This window comes from Hevea brasiliensis, chromosome 11 (assembly GCF_030052815.1).
Source record: "Hevea brasiliensis isolate MT/VB/25A 57/8 chromosome 11, ASM3005281v1, whole genome shotgun sequence".
In the NCBI taxonomy this organism is placed as follows: domain Eukaryota; kingdom Viridiplantae; phylum Streptophyta; class Magnoliopsida; order Malpighiales; family Euphorbiaceae; genus Hevea; species Hevea brasiliensis.
In genome coordinates, this window is record NC_079503.1 from 3,471,239 (window position 1) to 3,494,696 (window position 23,458).

At 34.9% G+C, this 23,458-nt stretch overlaps 2 protein-coding genes and 1 pseudogene across 2 annotated transcripts; 1 reads left to right on the plus strand and 2 right to left on the minus strand.

Moving 5' to 3' along the window:
- Positions 1–53: 53 nt before the first annotated feature.
- On the minus strand, positions 54–16,388 carry LOC110636340 (protein OSCA1-like; annotated as a pseudogene).
- Positions 16,389–17,741: 1,353 nt separating this feature from the next.
- LOC110636366 (sugar transport protein 14-like) lies at positions 17,742–20,027 on the plus strand. Its single transcript, XM_021786033.2, has 4 exons — positions 17,742–18,091; positions 18,327–18,649; positions 18,751–19,380; positions 19,473–20,027. Exons 1-4 carry the CDS (start codon positions 17,950–17,952, stop codon positions 19,902–19,904), a joined length of 1,527 nt encoding a protein of 508 aa, XP_021641725.2. The 5' UTR covers positions 17,742–17,949; the 3' UTR covers positions 19,905–20,027.
- Positions 20,028–20,154: 127 nt separating this feature from the next.
- On the minus strand, positions 20,155–23,450 carry LOC110636362 (CRS2-associated factor 1, chloroplastic). The gene is made up of 5 exons (XM_021786026.2): positions 22,550–23,450; positions 22,021–22,148; positions 21,498–21,723; positions 21,254–21,381; positions 20,155–21,154 (listed from the first exon to the last, which is right to left on the minus strand). The coding sequence occupies exons 1-5, from the start codon at positions 23,382–23,384 to the stop codon at positions 20,282–20,284; spliced, it is 2,190 nt and encodes a 729-aa protein (XP_021641718.2). The 5' UTR covers positions 23,385–23,450; the 3' UTR covers positions 20,155–20,281.
- Positions 23,451–23,458: the final 8 nt, after the last annotated feature.

Consider the following 23,458-nt stretch of genomic DNA (forward strand, 5'->3'; position numbering starts at 1 on the left):
CTAGTAAGTTGCAATGTGCCTAAATGTACAGTGAGATTTGAAGTCTCATGTTGTTAAGGCTCTGGATGTTCCTTAATAACATCTGTCAAAGATGATGGTGAAGATGCACCACTAATTCTACTAGGAATAGGTGTATTTCTTCGAGATTGGCATTTTGTAGGGACTAGTACACTCCCAGTCTCCAATTTTTCACTTATATCTTCATCCTCCTCGTCATCATCACCTTTGAAAACTGGATGCATATATGCATTTTGGAGATAGGTTTTCAAATTTATGTTTGGCTCCCTTACACATTCCAAGGACTCTTTCATCATTGCTTCTTGAAACCCAACAAAAAAAGACCATTAATTTTACAATTGGAATACAGCAACAAACCTGTAATGGATATCTTCTAAATATAGGTTCATAGTGGCCTTTGCAGAAATTATTGAACCATATAGTGAGTATTAGCAGGGCAATGAGAAATGGTATTGACTGAGCAGCTTCCTTTGTACTCAACAATCCAATCATAAGCACCTATGAGATTATAAATGCAATGATAACACGTCCATGAACATCAGGCCAAAATGCTGCACCGCTTTAGTACTCGTGTTGTGTACCGCAGAAACATGTAAACTACAAAGAAATAATGTAAATACATAAAGCACTAATATTTGTATGGTTCACCCTCTCAACATAGGATTACATCCATGGGCATACCATCTTTTAGTATCATAAATAATAAATCATCAATTATAAGCTCAAAGCTATACTACCCATCATCCCAATTACACCCAAAATAATCCACACTACAAAACTACTTATAATAAATACATTAGTTAGTCTTTTCAATCTCCTCTAGACATGACTCAATATATTTACTATTTTAACTGCTACACTATAAAGAGTGTCTTCAACTATAATAGACAATAATCCATTCCTCTTGGATTATATTTTTTCTCAATCTTAGGCCAAAGCATCTTTCCCTTCATGAGACTGCAATGGGCAAAAGCTCATCATCAATGGGTAAAGCCAAATCCTCAGCAATTGGAAAAGCCCATCTCTACAATGGGTGACAGCCCCACTCTATGAGCTGAAAGCCACTCTCTTCAATCGATAAAGCCACTTTCTATGGACGAAGCTAAATAATCTTTTTACCATATACTTATTTATAGTGTTAATTCCCTCAATCCTAATCTGATTAGTCCCACTCAATTTAGGAATAACACTAAAATAAGAGTTCTACTCTATATAGGAAAAGGTCTCTCTCCAAATCCTACTGGGATTTTGAGTCATAATTCTAACAATCTCCAACTTGACTCAAAATCCATCAATCATTGCATATCTCAAATTCTTGGGTGTCTTCATATCATCAAATCTCCATGCTTGACTTGATCCCTTCAAATCTTTAATCTTCATATTGAGCGTAACTTACTTCTTTCTTCAAAAAATTTTCGCGTCATCAACTTTCTTGATTTTGCATCAAGAAATCCACCTTAATTTTAACTCTCTACTATCACCATTATTGCATGTGCAACTTTCTACATGTTGCAGCAGCTTTACCATTAATCAAATTCACCAAGATCATCCCCATGCTCAGACAATAATTATTATGTACCACGGAAGTGTGTAAACTACAAAGAAATAAAGCAAACACATAAAACACTAATATTTTTATGGTTTACTCTCTCAACATAAGGTTACATCCATGGACATGTCATCAGCCACTATTATCAATAATAAACCATCAATTATAAGTTCAAAGCTATAATACCCATCATCCCAATTGCACCCAAGATAACCTATACTACAAAACTGCTCATAGTAAATATATTAGTTAGTCCTCTCAATCTCCTCTAGACATAACCTAATATATTTACTATTTTAACTGCTACAACACAAAGGGTGTCTTCAATTATAATAGACAATAATCCCTTCCTCTTTGATTATGTCCTTTCTCCATCTTAGGTCGAAGCCTCTTTTCCTCCATGAGACTGCAATGAGCAAAAGCCCCTCATCAATGGGCAAAGCAAAATCCTTAGCAATTGACAAAGCTCCACTCTACAATGGGTGACAGCCCCACTCCATGTACTGAAAGCCACTCTCCATGAGCAAAGCCACTCTCTTCAATTGGTAAAGTCACTCTCTACGGGTGAAGTCAAATAACTTTTTTACTATTCTTCTATTTATAGTGTTAATTCTCTCAACTCTAATCTAATTAGGAGTCCCACTCAATTTAGGAATAACACTAACATAAGAGTTCTACTCTATATAGGAAAATGTCTCTCTTCAAATCTCACTAAGATTTTGAGCCATAATTCTAATATCTTGGTTGTAAATGTTGGAGATGCCTCATATAAAAAGTTTAAAGGAGATAAAAGATTATCTTTAATTAAATTGAAAAGATGCTGCCAACAATTTCTACCATGTTTTTTTTTTAATTTTAAATTTATAATCTTCAACGAATTATTAGAAGAAATTTCATTATATAAATGCCTCTATAATCAATAAAAGATAGACTATTCAGTCTCAATATATGCTTCTATACCTTTCTTCTACAAAACCAATAATGGTATCAGACCAAATCCATCAGTGAATAGCTAGAGTGACAGATCAAATTTTGTAGTTATACAAGGCATTCTTTGAGATCAGTTTTGTTCTTACCAGTTTGACGTGTTTTTTCGAAGCTTTTCTGTTAAACAAAGGTAACATCTAATGGCAATAACTTAAATGTCATACGTATCTCTAATAACCTCTTCCATCCAAACTACAGCATTACTACTTGAAAATATTTCAAAAAGAATCATTAGAAGAATATCAGCAGCTAAAAGCCATCCAGATGTGTTGAATTTTGACCTAAAAGTTCTAAGTTGAACTTGAATCACATGGTCGTACTCAGTTAATTGATGAAGCTATTGACCCCATGCAATGGAAAATTGTCATTTAGATTGAATATTGCATTAAGTCTTCACCTGATGACGAAACACGAAGTACGCAAAGGCAAAGAAAATTATTATGATTGGAAGGAGAGCTGGTGTCACTGTTGCATATACAAGACCTAATAGAAAATAGAATTGTACACGAGGTTCTCCAGTATTGAAACCAATGCTTCTTGGATCCATTGCCTCTTCCCTATCCTTTTCAGTCTTAACCAGGAAGATTTTCAGGTGGAATATTATTAGTTTTTTCAAAATTAAAACTTCTGCTATTCTAGACCATCCATCAAACATTATGTACGTTAAAAAGAAAGTTGCTTTCATTGGAATAGCTATTGTCCCAAAATAGTCCAAGAGGGGGGTGAATTGGACTTTACAATTTTTCGGCCCTTGCTTGTAGCCTAATGAAAAATTGTGGCTTTGTTCAACTAGGTGCACCTTTATATATAGTGAAAGTGATATGTGTTTTAATAATGTGTCCCTAAATTGCAATTCAAGCTTCAATCAATATTTATAGCAATTTTTAACATAACATGCATCAAAAAAATATTCAACTAATTTCTCAACATACTCAATATATCCTCAAGTATATCAACTCAATCTATTCAATCAATATTCAATATCATGCATAGAAATTAAATTACACAAAAGTAAAGAGATTAAGGTTAGAGAAATCAAACACAATGATTTTTGTATTGGTTCGACTTAACTAGCCTACATCCACTCTTTCAAAGAACCCTCTTTGAGTTTTCTCTTCACTATTTGCTTTTTTAAAGGTAAGAGACCAAAAGCCCTTTACAACTTTTTCAACACCAAGCTTTTACCAAGGTAGCTTGAACCCTTGACAAGTGATATCTCAAGCACTCACACTCTCAAGCTTCAATAGGTGCTTGTACAACCTCTCTTAAATGCAATTTAATGTTTTAACACTCACTCTCGCTCAATACAAATCAAACTATAAAGAAGAGATGAGTTGATTTGCCAATGGTAGCTCAAAGACTTTAAAGCTCTTGAATGAAAACAATAAATAAAAAATCAAGATTGGAGTGCAATTGTAAGCTTTTATCAAGTGTAGAATGAAGTAAAGAAGGTGTATTTAAAGTCCCAAATCATTTTAAACTGTTTGAAACCTTTTTGGAATGTTATACACTCTGTTCTAGGCAAACTAGCCATTATTTTGTCTTTTTGTACGAAGTTGAGCAACTCTGAATCTCTGATCATTTAGCAAACTAATGAAATTTTTTGCAACAGTAGTAAACTAGTTAGCAAACTAATATTTTAGCAAACACATTAGCAAACTAATATTTTAGCAAACAAGTTAGCAAATTAATTTACCAGATGCCTGTTTCAAATTATAATCTTTAAAAATCTAATTTAGACCTTAAAAAAATATATTCCAATAGCAATATCCAAGGTCATGATGAGAGAAAATTTTATAAAGTAATTGAAAGAAAAATTTAATTTTGAGCTCCATTTGACTAAAACTTTTATCTATTCTTTTTACACAAGTCCTAAGACTCAATTTCTAACTCTATGACTTTCATACCTTTACTTTGAGTTTTAGCTTTCATAATCTTGTTCTTTCTCAACTTTAATTCATCTTGAGATGCCTTTTAGTGCTCTTCCTCCTTTGATGCAACCTCAAAGATTCTTCATGAATAAGAGAAAGAATCTACACATCACTTACAATTTAGTTAGATAGATTCTATTGAGTTTTGTTATCATTAAAATCAATGCTCATTTTGAGCTACACGGGGTCAACAATCTCCGCCTTTTTGATGATGACAAAACTCAATTGAATCATCAATCAAGAATAAATAAAAGTGTGAGTAAGTTTATATATATCCAAGCAAGTTAGTATGCGGAAAATACTCCCCCTAATATATGCACACAAGTTCAAAAAATAAAAGTATTAACAGCTATACAAAACTCCCCCTGAATTTATGCTATAAAACATGTTCATAAGATATTCACAATTTCAATATGCAAAATGTTAAACTTAATAGTTTGCATACACATTTTTAAAACATAAACATACTTCCATTTTCAAAGTATAAGCACACATCCAATTTCCCAAAACAAAAGCACATATCAATTCTCCCCCTTTTTGTCATCAGCCAAAAAGGAAACATGAGACATTAATTCAAAAAGAACCAAGTAAGCACAAACTGAAAATCAATAAGATAGACAGTAGTAAACTGAAAAAGCATTCAACAACAGTAGTAAACATATTAGTAAACTAAAAGTGCAGATCATTTTCTAAACATTAAGTCTTTTGCTCCTTTGAATAGCTTTGGAAGGCACCATCTTCTTCCTGGAGGGTTTAGCAGTAGGTGGCTGAGAAACTTGGTCAGCCAAAGGCTCATGCTTCTGTGGCTCATCCTCATCAGATGGGGTTTGAAAGGCAGCAGCCAGAGTCTGGTATGGATTGGACACCGTAGACTTAATTCTTTTCCTGCTCTTCTTAGCCTGAGATGCTTTAGCTGCAGAAGGTTTAGGTGGAGCACTCTCCTGCTAATCCTTTAGAGAGTCTTCCTTCTTTTGTGTAGACTCAACTGCAGGTTCTACAGTTGACTCAACTACAGGTTCTACAATCTGTTCACTAACATGCTCAACAACAGGTTCAACTATAGGTTCTACAACCTGTTCACTTTCATGTTCTACAGCAGCAGTAAACTCACCAAGCCCAGTACCTTCACACTTAACATTACCATGATAAAAAACATGAGCATCATGAGTAGAGGGGTCACCTGTAGGTACATCAGTCTCAACTTTGGTTGCAAAATCAGTTTCTTGTGCCCGCTTAAGATCTGCACTCTGTTTCTTTAACTCCTCATTTTGAGTAAGTAAATGACTTACTTTGTAATCAACAATATCCACAAATTTTCTCAGAAGTTCAATAGACTGATTTAATGCACTGAATTTCTCATTAATGAAAGCTCTTAGCCCTTGAAGCTCACTCATAATCTCACTTTGGGAATCTGAATCAACTTTAGCTTTAGAAGATCCACCTTTTTCAAAACGTTTCTTTCTTCCATCAGTATCAGAATGAATTTCTCTAAGCACCATTAAATCTGCCCTAGAACTCTCCTTAGAGACATTTATCTCCAATTCTCTAAACAAGGCAGTTAAGAGGTGTGCATAAGGTAATTTACCAATCCCATAAGCTTTACACATATTCTTGAAAATCAGATATGCCAAATTCATTCTTACTCTATTAATAATATGCCACATGATGCACATATCCAAGTAACTAAAATATCCATAGCTGCAAGATTTAGGACAAAATATATAATTCACCACACTGTGAATAATCTTAATGTGTTAAAAGGCTTTAGTGCTAGTGGATTTTTCACTAGTGGCAGTGTTGGCAAGAAAAACTTCACTTTCAAATTCAGTCAAATTAAAACCTGAAACTCTAGCAACATCTCTATGAGCAGAGATTCTATTTCCATCATTCGGCAATTTTAAGGCTTTAGTAATAAATTCAACAAAAATGTCATATGCTCTGTTATTTAAAGAAACCTCAAATCTGTCTTCTTCATTAACTACTTTTAAAGTTCTATAGAATTCTTGGACTAGTCTAGGGTAGTAAACATCAATGCATTCACAAACATTCATCCATTCTTGAAATTCAAAGAGTTCCTTAAATTAAAAATCAACCTGATCAAAATTATCCCATTTAATGAACTTACAGTTGAGAAGTGCTTTGTCAACAACAGAACCCGATGATTTTGCAGCACCCTTTTTGCGTTGAATATCAATCCCACGCATTTTCCTTCCCTTTTTCTTTTCTGGTGCTGTCACAGCAAGTTCGACTTCCTTAGATGGGTCGGAGGATACACTATTGGACTCAGTTTCTGGTATTTTCCTCTTTTCCTTCACTTTCTGGTATTTTCCTCTTTTCCTTCACTTTCTTCTTTAATGCGGCAATAGGGAGTTCTTCGGATGAAGAAGATGACGGTGAGGCTGCAACAGCAGGGGATTTTCATTTGGTGCGAGCCATAGATGATGAACTAGAGGCGATGAAGAATTGGGAATTTTAAAATGGCTTCTGGTGCAGTGATGAATGAATGCGGGATTAGCATTTTAGGAGATGATTAGAGAGTGAGATAGGCGCTTTGATGAAAATGGGTTAGTGTTAATGACAAGAAAATTAGTAAGAGTAGTACCATAAACCAATGCAGAGGAGAGAGAGAGTCGGGTATGGCGAGGAAAAAAAAACGAGTTGATAGGTGAAGGTTTCGTGTGGCAGTGGGTAATGCTTCTTGAGTCCCGCGCTTTCCCTCTTCTAGTATACTTTATTTGAATTTTATTTTTATTTCAAATGTATATATATATATATATATATATATATATATATATATATATATCTGACACAACAAAGAAAATGTAAATGGGTAAGTGCATTGATTGGCACGCAGAAAGTTCAAAGCACAATAACTTTTTGGCTTAAAATTTGAACAGTACACATTACAGTAAACTAATTTAAGGCACGCAACAGTAGTATACAACTTAGTAAACTAATTTCACGGGTACAAAAATAAGTTAGCTACTGTTATTTAGAGTTTTCCTAGCAAATTAATATCATAGCAAATTACTCACACATCAGATAATATGCAGAGATATTAAATCTATATGAATTGAATTTTAAGCAAGTGGTTCACTCATGCCAATTTCCCTTTTAATTTTGCAAAAAGTTTCCTCATTGAGTGATTTTGTAAAAATATCTGCAAGTTGATTTTCAGAAGTAACAAATTCAATTTTGATATCTCCATTTTGAACATGATCTCTAATAAAATGATGTCTAATCTCAATATGTTTTGTTCTTGAATGTTGGACTGGATTTTTGATCAAGTTTATGGCACTTGTGTTATCACACCTAATTAGAACAAGATTATATTTTAAACCAAAATCTTCCAATTGTTGTTTCATCCATAAAATTTGAGCAACATAACTACCAACAGCTATATATTTAGCCTCAGCTGTAGACAGAGCAACTGAAGTTTGTTTCTTACTGTGCCAAGAAACTAGTGCAAAACTAAGAAATTGACAGGTACCTGAAGTACCTTTTCTATCCAATCTACTTCCTGCAAAATCCGAATCACTATAACCTACAAGATTGAAAGATTTACATTTTGGATACCATAAACCAATTGAGTGTATGCCAATGAGGTATTTGAAGATTCTTTTAACTGCACTTAGATGGGATTCTTTTGGACATGATTGAAATCTTGCACACAAGTAAACACTAAAATGTATGTCTGGTCTAGAAGCAGTAAGATATAAAAGAAAGCTAATCATACCTCTATAAAGCTTTGTATCTACTTATTTACCTTTTTCATCATTGTCCATTTTAATTGTTGAACTCATAGGAGTGCCCATGCTCTTCAAATCTTCCATTTTAAATTTCTTCAACATATCCTTGATGTACTTTGATTGATTTATGAAGATGCCATCTTTCATTTGCTTAATTTGAAGTCCAACGAAAAATGTGAGCTCCCCCATCATGCTCATCTCAAATTCATTCTGCATAATCTTAGAAAATTTCTTGCAAAGAGATTCTTTAGTAGCACCAAAAATTAAATCATTAACATATATTTGCACAATGAGCATATCATTATGATGCTTCTTAACAAAAAGTGTTGTGTCCACTTTGTCTCTTTGGAAATCATTTTGTAAAAGGAATTTACTAAGCCTTTCATACCATGCTCTAGGAGCTTATTTTAAACCATATAAAGCTTTAGTAAGTTTATAAACATGATTTGGATGCTCATGATTTTCAAAGCCCGGTGGTTGTGCAACATACACTTCCTCACCAATATAACCATTTAAAAATGCACTCTTGACATCCATTTGATAAAGCAGAAAATCCTTGTAACATGCAAAGGCACACAACATTCTAATAGCTTCAATTCTAGCAACCGGAGCAAAGGTTTCATCAAAATCAATATCTTACTTTTGGTTATAGCCTTAAGCCACTAGTCTAGCTTTGTTTCTAACAATATTACCTTTTCATCCATTTTGTTTCTAAAAACACATTTAGTACCAATAATTGAATGATTTTTAGGTTTAGGCACCAAATTTCAAACTTTGTTTCTCTCCAATTGATTGAGTTTTTCTTGCATGGCAAGAATCTAACTTTCATCATTTTGAGCTTCTTCAAAACATTTAGGTTCAATTTGTGAAACAAAGGCAACATTACCAAAATATTTTCTCAATTGTGCTCTAGTCATCATCCTTTGAGATGGATCATCAATGATGTCTTCTTGGGGATGATTGCTATGGAATCTCCATTATTTAGGTAAATCTTCTTGTTGGGGTTCATTTACTTGTAATTCTTCCAAATTTGGCATTTCTTCATTGATTTGATCATTGCTGGCATTATGGACATCTATTGTGGTATCTCCTTGAGTTTCTTTATCTTTGTCATCAATTTGTTTCATTTCTTGACTTGATTTTACATTATCTTTTCCAAACACCTACTCATCATTATCATTAAAAATATCTTTCCTTCTAATAGAAGGGTTAGCCTCATCAAACAAAACATGAATAGTTTCCTCAATAACTAATGTTCTTCTATTAAACACCCTATATGCTTTACTCTTTGTTGAATACCCAAGAAAGATTCCTTCATCGGATTTAGCATAAAATTTCTTCAAGTTATCCTTCTTGTTATTTAAGATATAGCACTTACATCCAAATGCTATGAAATATGAAATATTTAGTTTTCTTCCTTTCCAAAGCTCATAAGGGGTCTTTTTCAAAATTGATCTAATCAAAATTCTATTCAACACATAGCAAGAAGTATTAATAGCTTCAGCCCAAAAATACTTTGGCAAATTATTTTCATTCAACATGGTTCTAGTCATTTCTTGCAAAGTCGTATTTTTCCTTTCTACAACCCCATTTTGTTATGGTGTTCTAGGAGCTGAAAAATTATGGTTGATTCCATGTTTATCACAATATTTCTCAAATAAATGATTTTCAAATTTAGTTCCATGATCACTTCTTATAGATGTGATGCAAAAACTTTTTTCATTTTGAACCATTTTACTAAAAGAGATGAATTTCTCAAAAGTTTCATCTTTGTGAGCAAGGAAGAATGTCCATGTATATCTTGAAAAGTCATCAACAATAAATAAAGCATATGTCTTCCCACCAAGACTAGTAGGAGACACCGGTCCAAACAAATCAAGATGAAGCAATTCTAATGGCCTAGTGGTAGAAACAATATTTTTAGATTTAAAAGATGTTATGCTTTCCTAGTGCACATGCCCTACATTGAAATTCATTTTCATAGTTAATCTTTGGAAGACCTTTAACAAGTTCTTTCTTAGACAATTTTGAGAGTGTATGCATGCTTACATGTCCTAATCTTCTATGCCATAAATAACTAGAATTATCAAAAGATACTAGACATGTACCATGATTAGTTTCAAAGTTATTCATGTCAAGCAAGTAAACATTATTAGATCTATTGGCAATGAACAATGTGTCATTATCTAAGTTATTGATTGTACAAAGAGAAGAAGTGAACTTTACCTCAAAACCTTTATCACAAAGTTGGCTTACACTTAGCAAGTTGTATTTCAAACTTTCAACAAGTGACACATCTTCAATGCAAGGTTTGGTTCCAATTGTGCCATTTCCAATTATTTTTCCTTTTCCTTTATCTCCAAATTTCACATGGTCTCCATCTACCATTGTGATTTTTGAAAACTTGTCCTTTTCACCGGTCATGTGCTTTGAACAATCACTATCTATATACCATTTTTCACTTTCCTTCATCCTTTTGAAACAAACCTGAAATTTAATCATTTAGCTTTAGGTACCCAAGCAACTTTGGGTCCTTGGGGGTTAGTGACCTTAGGTAAGGTTCTCTTTGGCACCCATACCTTCTTTACCTTAAGGAGACCCTTCTTAAGTGCACAAGAACTAACCATATGACCTCTTTTATTACAATAATAACATGTGACATTAGGCAAGGAGGATGTAGATGCTTTAATGAAATGATTTTTGTATTTACCATAGTTCACAAAACCATCAAAACCAATTCCATATTTTTCATTTGAAATTCTTTGGTTTCCAAGAAGTACATCTGGAGTTTCTTTTCCTTTTATAAATTTTGCCAAAGCATTTGTCAAAGATTCTATTTTAGCTTCAAGAACTTTATTTTTCTCAATCAGCTTTTCACAAGTTTCTTTTGAGTTTTTCAACTCCAAATCTAGCTCTTTATACAAAGCAATTTATCCTTTGTAAAATTCATTTTCTTTATACACATTGGACATGGCAATATTTTGTGATCTCAATGATTCAATTTCTAAATTCATTTTAGTGCACTTTCTCTTATAGTTTCTATACTCATCATATACTTTAGCAAATGCAAGTTCAAGTTCCTCTACATTAGGAGATTCAAGAGAGTTTACCTCATTATCACTTTCTTCTTCCTTTTGTGAACTTTCGACTTTCTCTTCAAATGCCATCATACAAAGGTGAGCAGTCTCCTTGTCACTTGATTCATCATTTGAAGATTCTTCACTGTTGCTCCAAACTACTTTCATAGCTTTCTTGCTCCTGTCTTCTTTGCCTTTCTTCTTTTTGAACAATGGACATTTGGGCTTGATATGTCCTGGTTTGTGACACTCATAACATATAACTTCTTCTTTTGGATCTTTGAAACGTTTATCCTTGGGAGTATATTTTTCCAGGAATTTCTTGTATTTACTTCCTCCCTTCTTGAAAGCTCTTTTGAATTTCCTTGCAAGCATAGCCATTTCATCATCATCATCACTTGAAGCACTTGAGTTGTCACTTGAGTCAACTTTAAGTACAACTCCTTTCTTCTTATCTTCATCCTTATTTGACTTGAGAGCAATGCTTTTCTTCTTCTTTTGCTCATTTTTAACTTCATCTTTCTTATATACCATCTCATGTCCAATGAGAGATCCAATGAGTTCATCATAGGTGAATGTTTTAAAATCATTGGTATCTTGGATAACTATAGTCTTTGCTTCCCAAGATTTTGGAAGTGATCTAAGAATTTTCTTCACAAGTTCAACTTCCTCAAATCTTTTACCAAGTGCTTTGAGAAGATTGACAAGATCGGTAAACCTTGTACTCATGTCCGCCATTGATTCTCCTGGTTTCATTTCAAATTGCTCATAATCTCGGATAAGGAGGTTTGCTTTGGACTCCTTGATGACATCCGTTCATTCATAAGTGACCTCAAGCTTTTCCCAAATTTCCTTAGCAGATTGACATCCTGAAACACGATTGTATTCATTAAGGTCAAGTGAGCAATGCAAAATATTAATAGCTTTAGCATTTACAGAAATTTTCTTCCAATCATTGTCATCATATTCATCTTCATTTTTAGGAACTTTAGTATTTCCTTGACCATTCTTTTGAGGAACACGTGGACCATTTTTAATAATTCTCCATGCATCAATATCTACAGATTGTATGAAATTTCTCATTCTCACTTTCCAAAATGAGTAATTAGTGCCATTGAAGAGTGGTGGTCTAGTAATTGAGTAGCCTTCAGCTAGTGGTGCGGGTATACCGACAGTGTTGTTAGATGAACCAGCCATTGGGTATCACTCCAAGGTTGTGACACCTTAAGCAAGAAAGACAGGCTCTGATACCAATTTGTAGTCCCAAAATAGTCCAAGAGGGGGTGAATTGGACTTTATAATTTTTCGGCCCTTGCTTGTAGCCTAATGAAAAACTGTGGCTTTATTCAACTAGGTGCTCATTTATATATAGTGAAAGTGATATGTGTTTCAATAATGTGTCTCTAAATTATAATTCAAGCTTCAATCAATATTTATAGCAATTTTTAACATAACATGCATCACAAAATATTTAACTAATTTCTCAACCTACTCAATATATCCTCAAGTATATCAACTCAATCTATTCAATCAACATTCAATATCATGCATAGAAATTAAATTACACAAAAGTAAAGAGATTAAGGTTAGAGAAATCAAACACAATGATTTTTATAGTGGTTCGGCTTAACTAGCCTACATCCATTCTCTCAAAGAACCCTCTTTGAGTCTTCTCTCCACTATTTGCTCTTTTAAAGGTAAGAGACCAAAAGCCCTTTACAACTTTTTCAACACCAAGCTTTTACCAAGATAGCTTAAACCCTTGACAAGTGCTATCTCAATCACTCACACTCTCAAGCTTCAATAGGTGCTTGTACAATCTCTCTTAAATGCAATTTAATGTTTTAACACTCACTCTCACTCATTACAAATCAAACTATAAAGAAGAGACAAGTTAATTTGCCAATAGTAGCTCAAAGACTTTAAAGCTCTTGAATGAAAGCAATAAATAAAAAATCAAGATTGGAGTGCAATTGTAAGCTTTCATCAAGTGTAGAATGAAGTAAAGAAGGTGTATTTATAGCCCAAATCATTTTAAACTGTTTGAAACCTTTTTGGAACGTTATACACTCTGTTATAGGCAAAATAGCCATTATTTTATCTTTTTGTGCGAACTTGAGCAACTCTGATCATTTAACAAACTAATGAAATTTTTTGCAACAGTAGTAAACTAGTTAGCAAACTAATATTTTAGCAAACACATTAGCAAACTAATATTTTAGCAAACAAGTTAGCAAACTAATTTACAAAATGCCTGTTTCAAATTGTAATCTTTAAAAATCTAATTTAGACCTTAAAAAAATATATTCCAATAGCAATATCCAAGGTCATGATGAGAGAAAATTTTATAAAGTAATTGAAAGAAAATTTTAATTTTGAGCTCCATTTGACTAAAACTTTCATCTATTCTTTTTACACAAGTCCTAATACTCAATTTCTAACTCTATGACTTTCATACATTTACTTTGAGTTTTAGCTTTCATAATCTTGTTCTTTCTCAACTTTAATTCATCTTGAGATGCCTTTTAGTGCTCTTCCTCCTTTGATGCAACCTTAAAGATTCTTCATGAATAAGAGAAAGAATCTACACATCACTTACAATTTAGTTAGATAGATTCTATTTGAGTTTTGTTATCATCAAAATTAATGCTCATTTTGAGCTACACGGGGTCAACAATAGCCACACCAATTGTTTTAGGAATTCAACGACTAAGAATCATCAATGAAGTTTCAAAAGATAAGATGAAACATGAGAAACCTAGACTATGCTTGGTCAAATGAAAGAGTACAAACCACAAAGAAATAAAGAATATGATGATTAATTTGTAAGAGCAACATATTGCTAGCAGACTACTTTATAAGAGAATTGGGTTGTTCAAATGCAGTTCCAGTGATTATGCTCTCAAGGAATACGTTCACAATATTGAAAAATTAATATCGTGCAGCTGATCTCTTTTTTCGACCCCAAATTCTTAGAATAAATGCTTAGTTGAGTTGAGTTGAGTTGAGCTGATCTCCTTTCTAAAGATGATAGAGACGTGAAACCTTCAAATTTAGACATGATCATCAATATTGTTGGCAGGAAGATCAGAAAAAGCTTTAATGCAATGCCTAGTAGAAGACCTTGTATAAGTGATAAGTGCATAATTTATTAATTTTACTTTCATTATATTTAGTGTTTTTAGTGTGTTTTTATGTTTAATTTAGTCGGTTAAAATATATTTATCATTTAGACATATTTTTAGATAGTTGTGGAATAATTGTGTTAAATGGAGAAATTTTTAGTATTTGATATTTGCTGTATTTTTTAGGTGTTTCTAAAGTTGTGGGTCTGTAAATTAAGTGTTGTTTACTCCATTGAAAAGCTAAGATAGAGCACTTCAAATGATAAAGAGGGACCAAAGCCCAAATCAGTCTCCAAGGTTGACAAAATGAGCTATGAATCTATTTCAAAAGCCTAGACTTGATGTATCACGATCAGTTTCAGTATTTATAGTTTCAGATGTCCAAATGAAGCAAGCCCAAGCCCAATTGAGCCTTAAGAGCCACCTCTACAACTTCTATGAAGGGTTGGACGCGAGATGAGGCTATTTTAATTGTCAAAAACGGCAATGAAGTCGTCACTATGGGCTAGACCATTTATCTAAACGAGTCCCAGTTTTTAGGCTATAACTTGGGTTGTAGACCTCGGATTTGGGCAAATAAGTACCCATTGGAAAGCTAAGAAATAGGGCTACAACTTTCCTGAAGAGGGCAGAGGAAGATTCGGAAAGAAAGTCGCTAAAAATCGGCCTTGATTTCAAAGAGGTGAATGCAAGCTAAAAATCTGTCTTTTAAATTTCAAAACTTTTCCTAGTTTTGTTCCTATCTTTGGGGTTATGTTTTTTACTATAAATACGTCTTTGGGCAGCAGCTAAGAGCATCCCAATTTAGACCTTCGTTCTCCATAGAAGGCCTTTGTTCTCCATTCTTTTTAGATTTCTTCTTTATTTTTCTGTAAGCCATGAACATGAGTAGCTAAGTTTTTAATTCAGTTCAAGGGATTCAAGTTCTTATGTGTGATTTGTGAGACCAGGTTCTTAATTTAATTTATGTCTTTTTGAATATCTATTATTTTCTGATTTAATTATTTTTTATCTGTTGAATGATTTGCTAAAAAGGCCTATTAGTTAATTGTTTGATTTGATCAATTGCTAATTCATCTTCATAATCCATAATTGTTGTGTAAGATTGAACATGAGTAGCAATTAGGTTTTATTGATTATGATCCAAGTTTTCGACAATAACTTAAGGAAACAATAGGGTGGATTAAATGATTTATGCTTCATAAATTATTGTTTAGCTGAACTATTTCCTTTTCTTAAAGCAGTTATTAATTTGATGAGGATTGCTTAATACCAACTCAGTTAATAATTAGAGTCAATAAGAGTGTTGGGCTCGAATTGATGAGTATAGGAAAATCAGAGGTTTACCTCGCTGTTTGGTAAATCTACTTTAAGTATTCAATAAGAGATAATTGTATTTGTTTTGTCTATGATCAAATCAATGCATTGGAATGAGAATTACCTTGAACTGAAGTTTATTTAATTCGAGAGTTTCTTATTAAATTTTAGATCTTAAATTTTGGATTTTTGATTTCTTCTTTGGATTGCGAATTACCCCCTCCCACCCTTTGTTTCTTTTTTTTTTTCCATTACGCAAGTGCATGAAATTTAATAATTCAGTCTCTAGGGTTCGACTTGTACTTACCACTTATTGCAGAAAATATTTCACAATTGGTAATTTCAGTTAATTAAATTTCTGGTGGATTCGACAACCATCAATAAGTGATTAGTGATTTGACACATTGTCTGCACAACTAATCAACAAAACAAATAATCAGTAATTATAACAATGGAATATCACTGCCGATTGAAGAGGACTTGTGAACATTACTAACATTTCGACAAGGAGCTATTTTCTCAATTCCCTCAATACTTGCAAGAGCTTGCACAAATGCAATTGGGATCATGAAAAAGAAGGTAAGGGAAAAGAATGCGTGAAACATTAGGTTTTGCTTGGTTATTCCAATATACATCACTTGGCTCTGGAGCCACTCTATTCTCCTCTATTCATATTATCTCTCAATAAAAAAAAAATTTAACTAGAAAATTATGATTTATTTATCTTATGAGTTATAATTCTTATTAATATTGAATTACCAAATTTTATTAAAAAAAATCATTTGAAGTATAATTCAAATATTAATTATTTTTAAGAAAAGAATACTTATATATGTTCAATTTCAGTTTTCTAATTATTTTTATGGATGGCATTATTTTATAGAGAAATTAATAAAAATTTGAGAAAATAAAAATTGTCTGAGATTTGACTATGCCATATTAAATATTGCATTCAGTCCTTTCATTCTGTAAAGGGTTAAGAGTGCTGGCGGTTTGCTGGTTCGGGCGAATGGTTTCCTGGTTTGCGGTGGTTTCCTAGGGCCTGATTCTTATGGGTTTGGGTTGTTTTATGGGGCTTGATTTGATTTTTTGAGTTGGTTTGGGTCTTTGTTCTTTATATATTTAGTTTTATTGTATGCTGTTCTTTGGGCCTGGAATGAATTTGCATATTGAAATAAAAAAATAAAAAAATAAAAAAAAAAAAAAAACTCCATATTTTGGTGGCATTGTATAATTAATTATATACTGATTGCACCTACTTTTTAAATTTTATTAATATATGGTAATTTCATGGCACTTTCTTATCTAATTTGTTAATAACATCTTAAAAGAAGTTAATTCTACCAGTTAGGCAACTAGCTGGAGCAGGTTTATCTTTCACCTCCATCCTATTTTAACGCTTTCTAATAAAAATATAATTTGTTAGAGATGCTCACATCTATTTCTTTAATTACTTAACTTCAATGCTAAAATTTTTTTATTTAGGTTCAGAATAAAGTATATTTTTAGCAAGAAAGCAAACAAAATGAGATCGATTACGATGATTAACATACGTAATGCTAATAATGGCTAATGAGTGTTGTCCGAGTTTGATTCAAGTTGGATATTTGCATCTCTGGATCTTGAAATTAACAGGCAAGACCCACCACTATGTGAGTTGGTGAAAGGATGTACTTGTGTTTTATGGGGTAGCTAAGCAGATCTGTAGTGCTATTTTGCAGGATATGGAACAGTAGTGAGCTATTATCGTGAGGATGTGGCTAATTTGAAGGTTTTAGATGGACAACACATTGAATAAGTTCAAAATTTAACTTAATTGGATCAACCTCCACGTCAAAACCAGGCTGCAAACCGGAAAAAACTGCCTTTAGACATGCCAGAAATTATGGCAATAATTTATCTTTCTATTACCTATGGACTCGCTCTTGGAATGTTGTATGTGGTGCTATTATTGGCTAATACAGAAGGGATCCCTAGCTTCTTGACGTTTTGCAAGGCATATAAATGGCTCTATTCATTTGATTAAGTACAAAACTTATGTTTATATAAGTGTAAGCAAAAGCACGAATTCATCTCCCTCAGTTTTCAGGGATGAACTATTGATTTGAGAGTGACTTCTTTGTCCACTAGTTTAATCTTCCTGTTTATACATAGTAGATTTTGGCTGCTGGCCCTTAGACGAATCTTGAAGAAATAATGGCAGGTGGAGCATTTGCAGATACAGGAAACCTTAAAAGGGCTCATCTTTATGAATATAGAATCACAGGTTATTTCATTTTTGCTTGCGTTATTGCAGCTTCAGGGGGATCCCTTTTTGGATATGATCTCGGTGTTTCAGGTAATTTCTCTTTTGTTCATTAGCTGTGAAGATTTGCCTGTTCTTTGGGTTGCAAATTCAGCTTGGTTTAGATATGTTGCAGCGAGGGAAAAATTTACCTATTTTACTTTTCTTGGATGACTGTACTTGAGAAAATCAAATATGAAAATTTGCAATTCTCCAATACGATATTCCTGATGAAAATGCATGTTACTTGTTGCAAAAGTTAAGTAACTTATCTTGCACACTGGTTCAGGTGGAGTCACTTCCATGGACGATTTCTTGAAGGAATTCTTCCCGTCTGTGTATGAGAAAAAACATGCACATCTTCACGAGACAGATTACTGTAAATATGATAACCAAATCCTCACACTATTTACTTCTTCGCTGTACTTTGCGGCCCTTATTGCCACATTCGGAGCCTCATATGTAACCAGAACTAGAGGTCGGAGAGCTAGTATCCTCGTTGGATCGACCAGCTTCTTCATTGGAGCAGTAGTCAATGCTTTTGCAAAGAACATTGCAATGTTGATCATAGGGCGATGTTTTCTTGGTGGAGGAATTGGATTTGGCAACCAGGTAAGCACAATTGATATTGGGATCCAAGCGAAAAAAAATCTTTTATTGTCGTGTCCTCCCCAGTATTCTTACAGAGAGCTTTCTTGTTGAAAATGGTGCAGGCCGTTCCCTTGTATCTTTCAGAAATGGCTCCTGCAAAGATCCGAGGAGCAGTTAACCAACTTTTTCAACTAACAACCTGTTTGGGAATCCTGGTCGCAAACTTTATAAATTATGGAACTGCAAAGATTCATCCATGGGGATGGAGGTTATCTCTTGGTTTAGCTACTCTTCCTGCTACTGTAATGTTCGTTGGGGGTATTTTCCTTCCTGAGACCCCTAACAGTCTTATAGAACAAGGAAGGCTAGAAGAAGGAAGAAGAATACTGGAGAGAGTTAGAGGTACCACACAAGTTGATGCTGAGTTTGATGATCTTGTCGATGCAAGTAATGCAGCACGAGCGATAAAGAACCCTTTCAAGAATCTTCTGAAACGCAAGAATCGTCCACAGTTGGTGATTGGGGCTTTGGGAATTCCAGCATTCCAACAACTCACTGGCAATAACTCTATACTGTTCTATGCTCCAGTCATTTTTCAGAGCTTGGGTTTCAGCAATGATGCAGCTTTATATTCAGCTGTGATTACCAATGCAGCATTAGTTGTTGGTGCTCTAATGTCCATGGCTTTCGTGGACAAATTTGGCAGAAGAGCATTCTTTTTGGAGGCTGGGGCTGAGATGTTCATCGTCATGGTAACTGGATTTTTAGGATTTTTGCCTTCTAACTCCTCTTTATGGTAACTCTTCTATAGTCCATATATCACTTTGATTATTTCATTTTGCAGGTGGCTGTGGGCATAACTTTGGCCGTGGATTTTGGATATGGGAAACCAATCCCAAAAGGAACTGGCGTCTTCCTTGTGGTTGTCATTTGTTTGTTTGTCCTGGCTTATGGACGATCTTGGGGTCCTCTTGGCTGGCTAGTTCCAAGCGAGATCTTCCCCTTGGAGACACGGTCGGCCGGCCAGAGTATGGTGGTCTGTGTTAACATGATCTTCACTGCTTTGGTAGCACAATGCTTCCTAGTGTCGCTTTGTCACCTTAAATATGGAATCTTCTTGCTGTTTGCTGGCTTGATTTTAATCATGACCGCCTTTATCTTCTTTCTCTTGCCCGAAACGAAGCAAGTCCCAATTGAGGAGATATATCTTCTCTGGCAAAATCACTGGTTCTGGAGTAAAATAGTGCCAGAACAAGGGAAGTTGTCACAAGTCTAAAATATTCTGAAATGGAGAAACACATTGCTCTAGTTCATTTTCCAGGAATCGTTCTATTATGTATTTTAATACATATGATAATAATTTTGAGCCGTGCAATCTCGTAATGATAATATAAATTTTCTGCTCAAAATTTTAAACTTTGGTCATATGAGATATATACTCGGTCAATGAAGTGTGAACAACCAAAATGCCAATCACAAGACATAGCATAGATACTCCAGAAGTTGCCTTGGAAATTTAAAAAAAATTAGCAAAAAAAAAGTAATTTCATTGAGAATAACAACAGGGAATGGACACATGAAAGAATTTGATTAAATTAGCTGCAACTACTCAAAAGACAATGGCAAGTAAAATATGGAAGAAAACATTAAGTATTATGCTAGTAGTTTAGCAAGTTCATCTACTCCTAGGCTTCCCTGCGGTGCAGAATCCAGATATTGTTCACTAGAATCTTTCCTCCTTTTGAGTTTAAAACTTCTTTTCTCCCTTACTTCTGTCTGAGCAACAGTTGTAACTTCTTTAACTTGCAAATCCCCAATTTCTTGCTTCTCGCACTGTTGAATTGATACCTTCTGTGGCCGATGTCTAAAATCTGGACTAGGTGGAGCAGACCTGGCAAAGTCAACCGCTGTTTGATAAACAGTATCAGCATCCAAATTTGCATCAACCAAAACAACTGCACTCCCACTCTCAACAGCTTGTTTCCACAACTGTAGAACTCCAGTTGCATAAGGTACACTCAACTTTGTTGGCTCATTAAGTTCAGGCGAGCCTTCTAAGGCATCTTGGACTTCCTCTGTGCTCCCGACATTTTCTAGCATGGTGTCAGATCCCACTGATGGAGCAACAGACATTTCAATAGCATAGCCCATAGCTTCAGACTCATTAATAGCAAAACTGCCTGCATTATCTGATGTGGGATCATTTTCACACATTTCTCTTGTGGTTGAACTAGTGCCCGTTGCTGCACATGGAACATTTAATTGTACTGCAGATAGATCCTCTGTTTGCTCTTCACATCCCACAGGAGTTGCGCCCGTATTTGGCACACTAAGAACACCTTTGACAGATACCATTTCAATTTTTTGGTCCTCCACAGATGGAACAATAGATGCACTATCAGCATCGGACCCCTTGGCTTCTTTGCTATCATTTACTGGTTTTGTGAAGGAGGACTTCCAATCCCTTCCCCTCCACATAAGTATGTGCTCATGTTCAAATGAGATTAGCACACATGGTACAAGTTCCTGCAATCCAAAGAATTGGGTTAACTGTTTACAATAATTTTGTAACAATCAACTAAAGAAACGAAAGCATTATTAACCAACCATACAAATTTCACAGACCTTGAGTTTGGCACCAACTTTCCGGTAGTCACTTCCATTAATTCCTTGACAATTTATTCTGACCAATTCACATTCTTCAAATGCCTCTTGGACATCTTTTACTAGATTACAGTACACACCATTCTTTGCTGCAACATGTACAAAACACTCAATCAGTTCACTCATGACCAGTACTGATTGATGTTTTCCATTATCATGCTTCATGTCAAGTGTAAAATAAAGAGAATAGCTGCATGCAATCTACCTAGTTTGCATATTGGTATTAGTTTCCGCCCCTTCTTGCGCATTTCACTTGCTTCTTCCAGTGTTAGACCCTTTGGAACCCGTTGAATCAACCTCGGGTACACAGGGGTAATAGGTTTCCACAGCATAAGAGGAAAGCGAGGACGAGTTTTGTGGTTGTAGTTTCTGCCTCGGAAAAGGTACACCACCCCTGCTTTCCTGTAAATAATCTTTCCTCCAGTTCTTTCCTGAAAAAATGAACATAAAAGCAAAAATCAAACAAATTACCAAGCAATGCATAAGTTCATTAGTAATTATTGGTCCAACAACAGAATAGCATCCCACCATTGTAAATGACAAATGTGTTCTAAACGGTCACTCCAAAACAGATGTTCACAACAAAAATTCTGATTATTAATAGTCCAAAAATTTAATGGTGATGCAAAGAGATTTTTTTTATTCAAAATTAAAGATACCACGCTACTATATGACACCCATGCACACACAGCTGAAGACAAAGTTCAATGTTAGAGGGAAAAACACACCTCTAATTGCTGGCAAACGTTGTCCATATCAACTGTACACACTCCTTTGCATTTGATCTTGCACACTCTCCGCCGCTTCCAATGGGCATGAATATTATCCAACATGTTGTGAGTCAGGCCATCTCTACCTGCAATAACAAATGAAAATACTAAATAATTAGCAGGATTCATCCTCAATGCCCACAATCCTTTCATAGCAATCCATCCGTATCCTCAATCTCTATTATCAAAAACAAAACATTACACTAAGATACCAACTAATCTAACAGTCCAAACAACCTTATCTACCTTAAATCCAGTCTTCAGCTAGCAAAAAAGTAACCAACAACCCAAAACTAAAAACAGTATTCAACACTACATATCCAAATTGCAAGCTGAACTACATCGCTAATCCACATTATTAATAACGACTAGGAAACAACAAATAATTACAATACATAAATTCATTCATACCTTGACATCGCAGTTCCTATTAAATTCGCAATCAAACAGAAATTGACGAAGAGGAAGAAATGAAAAAGAATCATACCCATATTCAACTGGCGCTTCGATTTCAAGCACCCATCGATCAAAGCCTTAACTTCCTCTCGCGTCAACGGCTCACCCAGTATCTCCTCCCTCGTATACACATACCTCGGACCTGATCCAGGCAGAAAGGGGCCAGGTGACTGAACTGGCTTCACACCTTTCTTATCCGGCGGGGGCAACTTAAAGGAGTCAAACTCCCTCAACTTCTTCTTACTCGGGGGCAACGGTGCCCGCCCAGTCCAAGGCCGGGCCGTTGTGGTGGGGCCAAACGGCGAGAAAGGCTGCTCTCGCAACTTAACGGGCTTGACCCTAGGTGTCTCGGTGTAGCTGTACTTAAATTCAAACGGCGCCCCGTTGATGACATAAGAGAGACCATCTTCGCTAATTTTGATGTTTGCATTTCTGTCGATTGGTATCTCGTCAGTTTTCGGTTGTGGTTGTTCGGAAATTCTCCATTTTCCCCGAAATGCCGGGTGGGAATTCGAGGTTTCGGGTTTGGAATATTTGGACTTTTTGCCCCGGATTGAGGGATTTGAAGGAGAGGAAGGCGTGCCTATCGATTTGAAAGTCTCGGTACTCGCGCTCACTGTGCCAGAATCGTAATTATGAACGATTTTAGTGGCGGAATCAAAGCGGCGATGCCGGCGGAGGTCGTCTTCGATTTCTTTCTGGGCGCGTTGGCGTTCATTGAATTCCCTGGCGTTAGCGTTGTTCCACCGAGAGAAGCGGACCTCGGTAGGCGGCCGCTGGTGGTGCTGAGATAGGTTCTGACTCGGATTCGGATTCAGCAGTGGTGCAAAGATCGGGAATGGGATCGGAAAAAATTTTAGAGCCATAATAAAATGAATTGGGCATCCCAGAACGCAAAATCCCGGCAAGCAGCCCCCGCACTATCAGAGTAAAAGATATA

Coding starts and splice junctions, on each gene's coding strand:
- LOC110636366 (XM_021786033.2), top strand. CDS start 17,950: ATGGCAGGTGGAGCATTTGCAGATACAGGAAACCTTAAAAGGGCTCAT. Junction 18,650..18,750: donor GAATTGGATTTGGCAACCAG/GTAAGCACAATT, acceptor AAAATGGTGCAG/GCCGTTCCCTTGTATCTTTC. Junction 19,381..19,472: donor CTGAGATGTTCATCGTCATG/GTAACTGGATTT, acceptor TTCATTTTGCAG/GTGGCTGTGGGCATAACTTT.
- LOC110636362 (XM_021786026.2), bottom strand. CDS start 23,384: ATGGCTCTAAAATTTTTTCCGATCCCATTCCCGATCTTTGCACCACTG. Junction 22,149..22,549: donor GAAGCGCCAGTTGAATATGG/GTATGATTCTTT, acceptor TTGTTATTGCAG/GTAGAGATGGCCTGACTCAC. Junction 21,382..21,497: donor AATACCAATATGCAAACTAG/GTAGATTGCATG, acceptor TACATGTTGCAG/CAAAGAATGGTGTGTACTGT.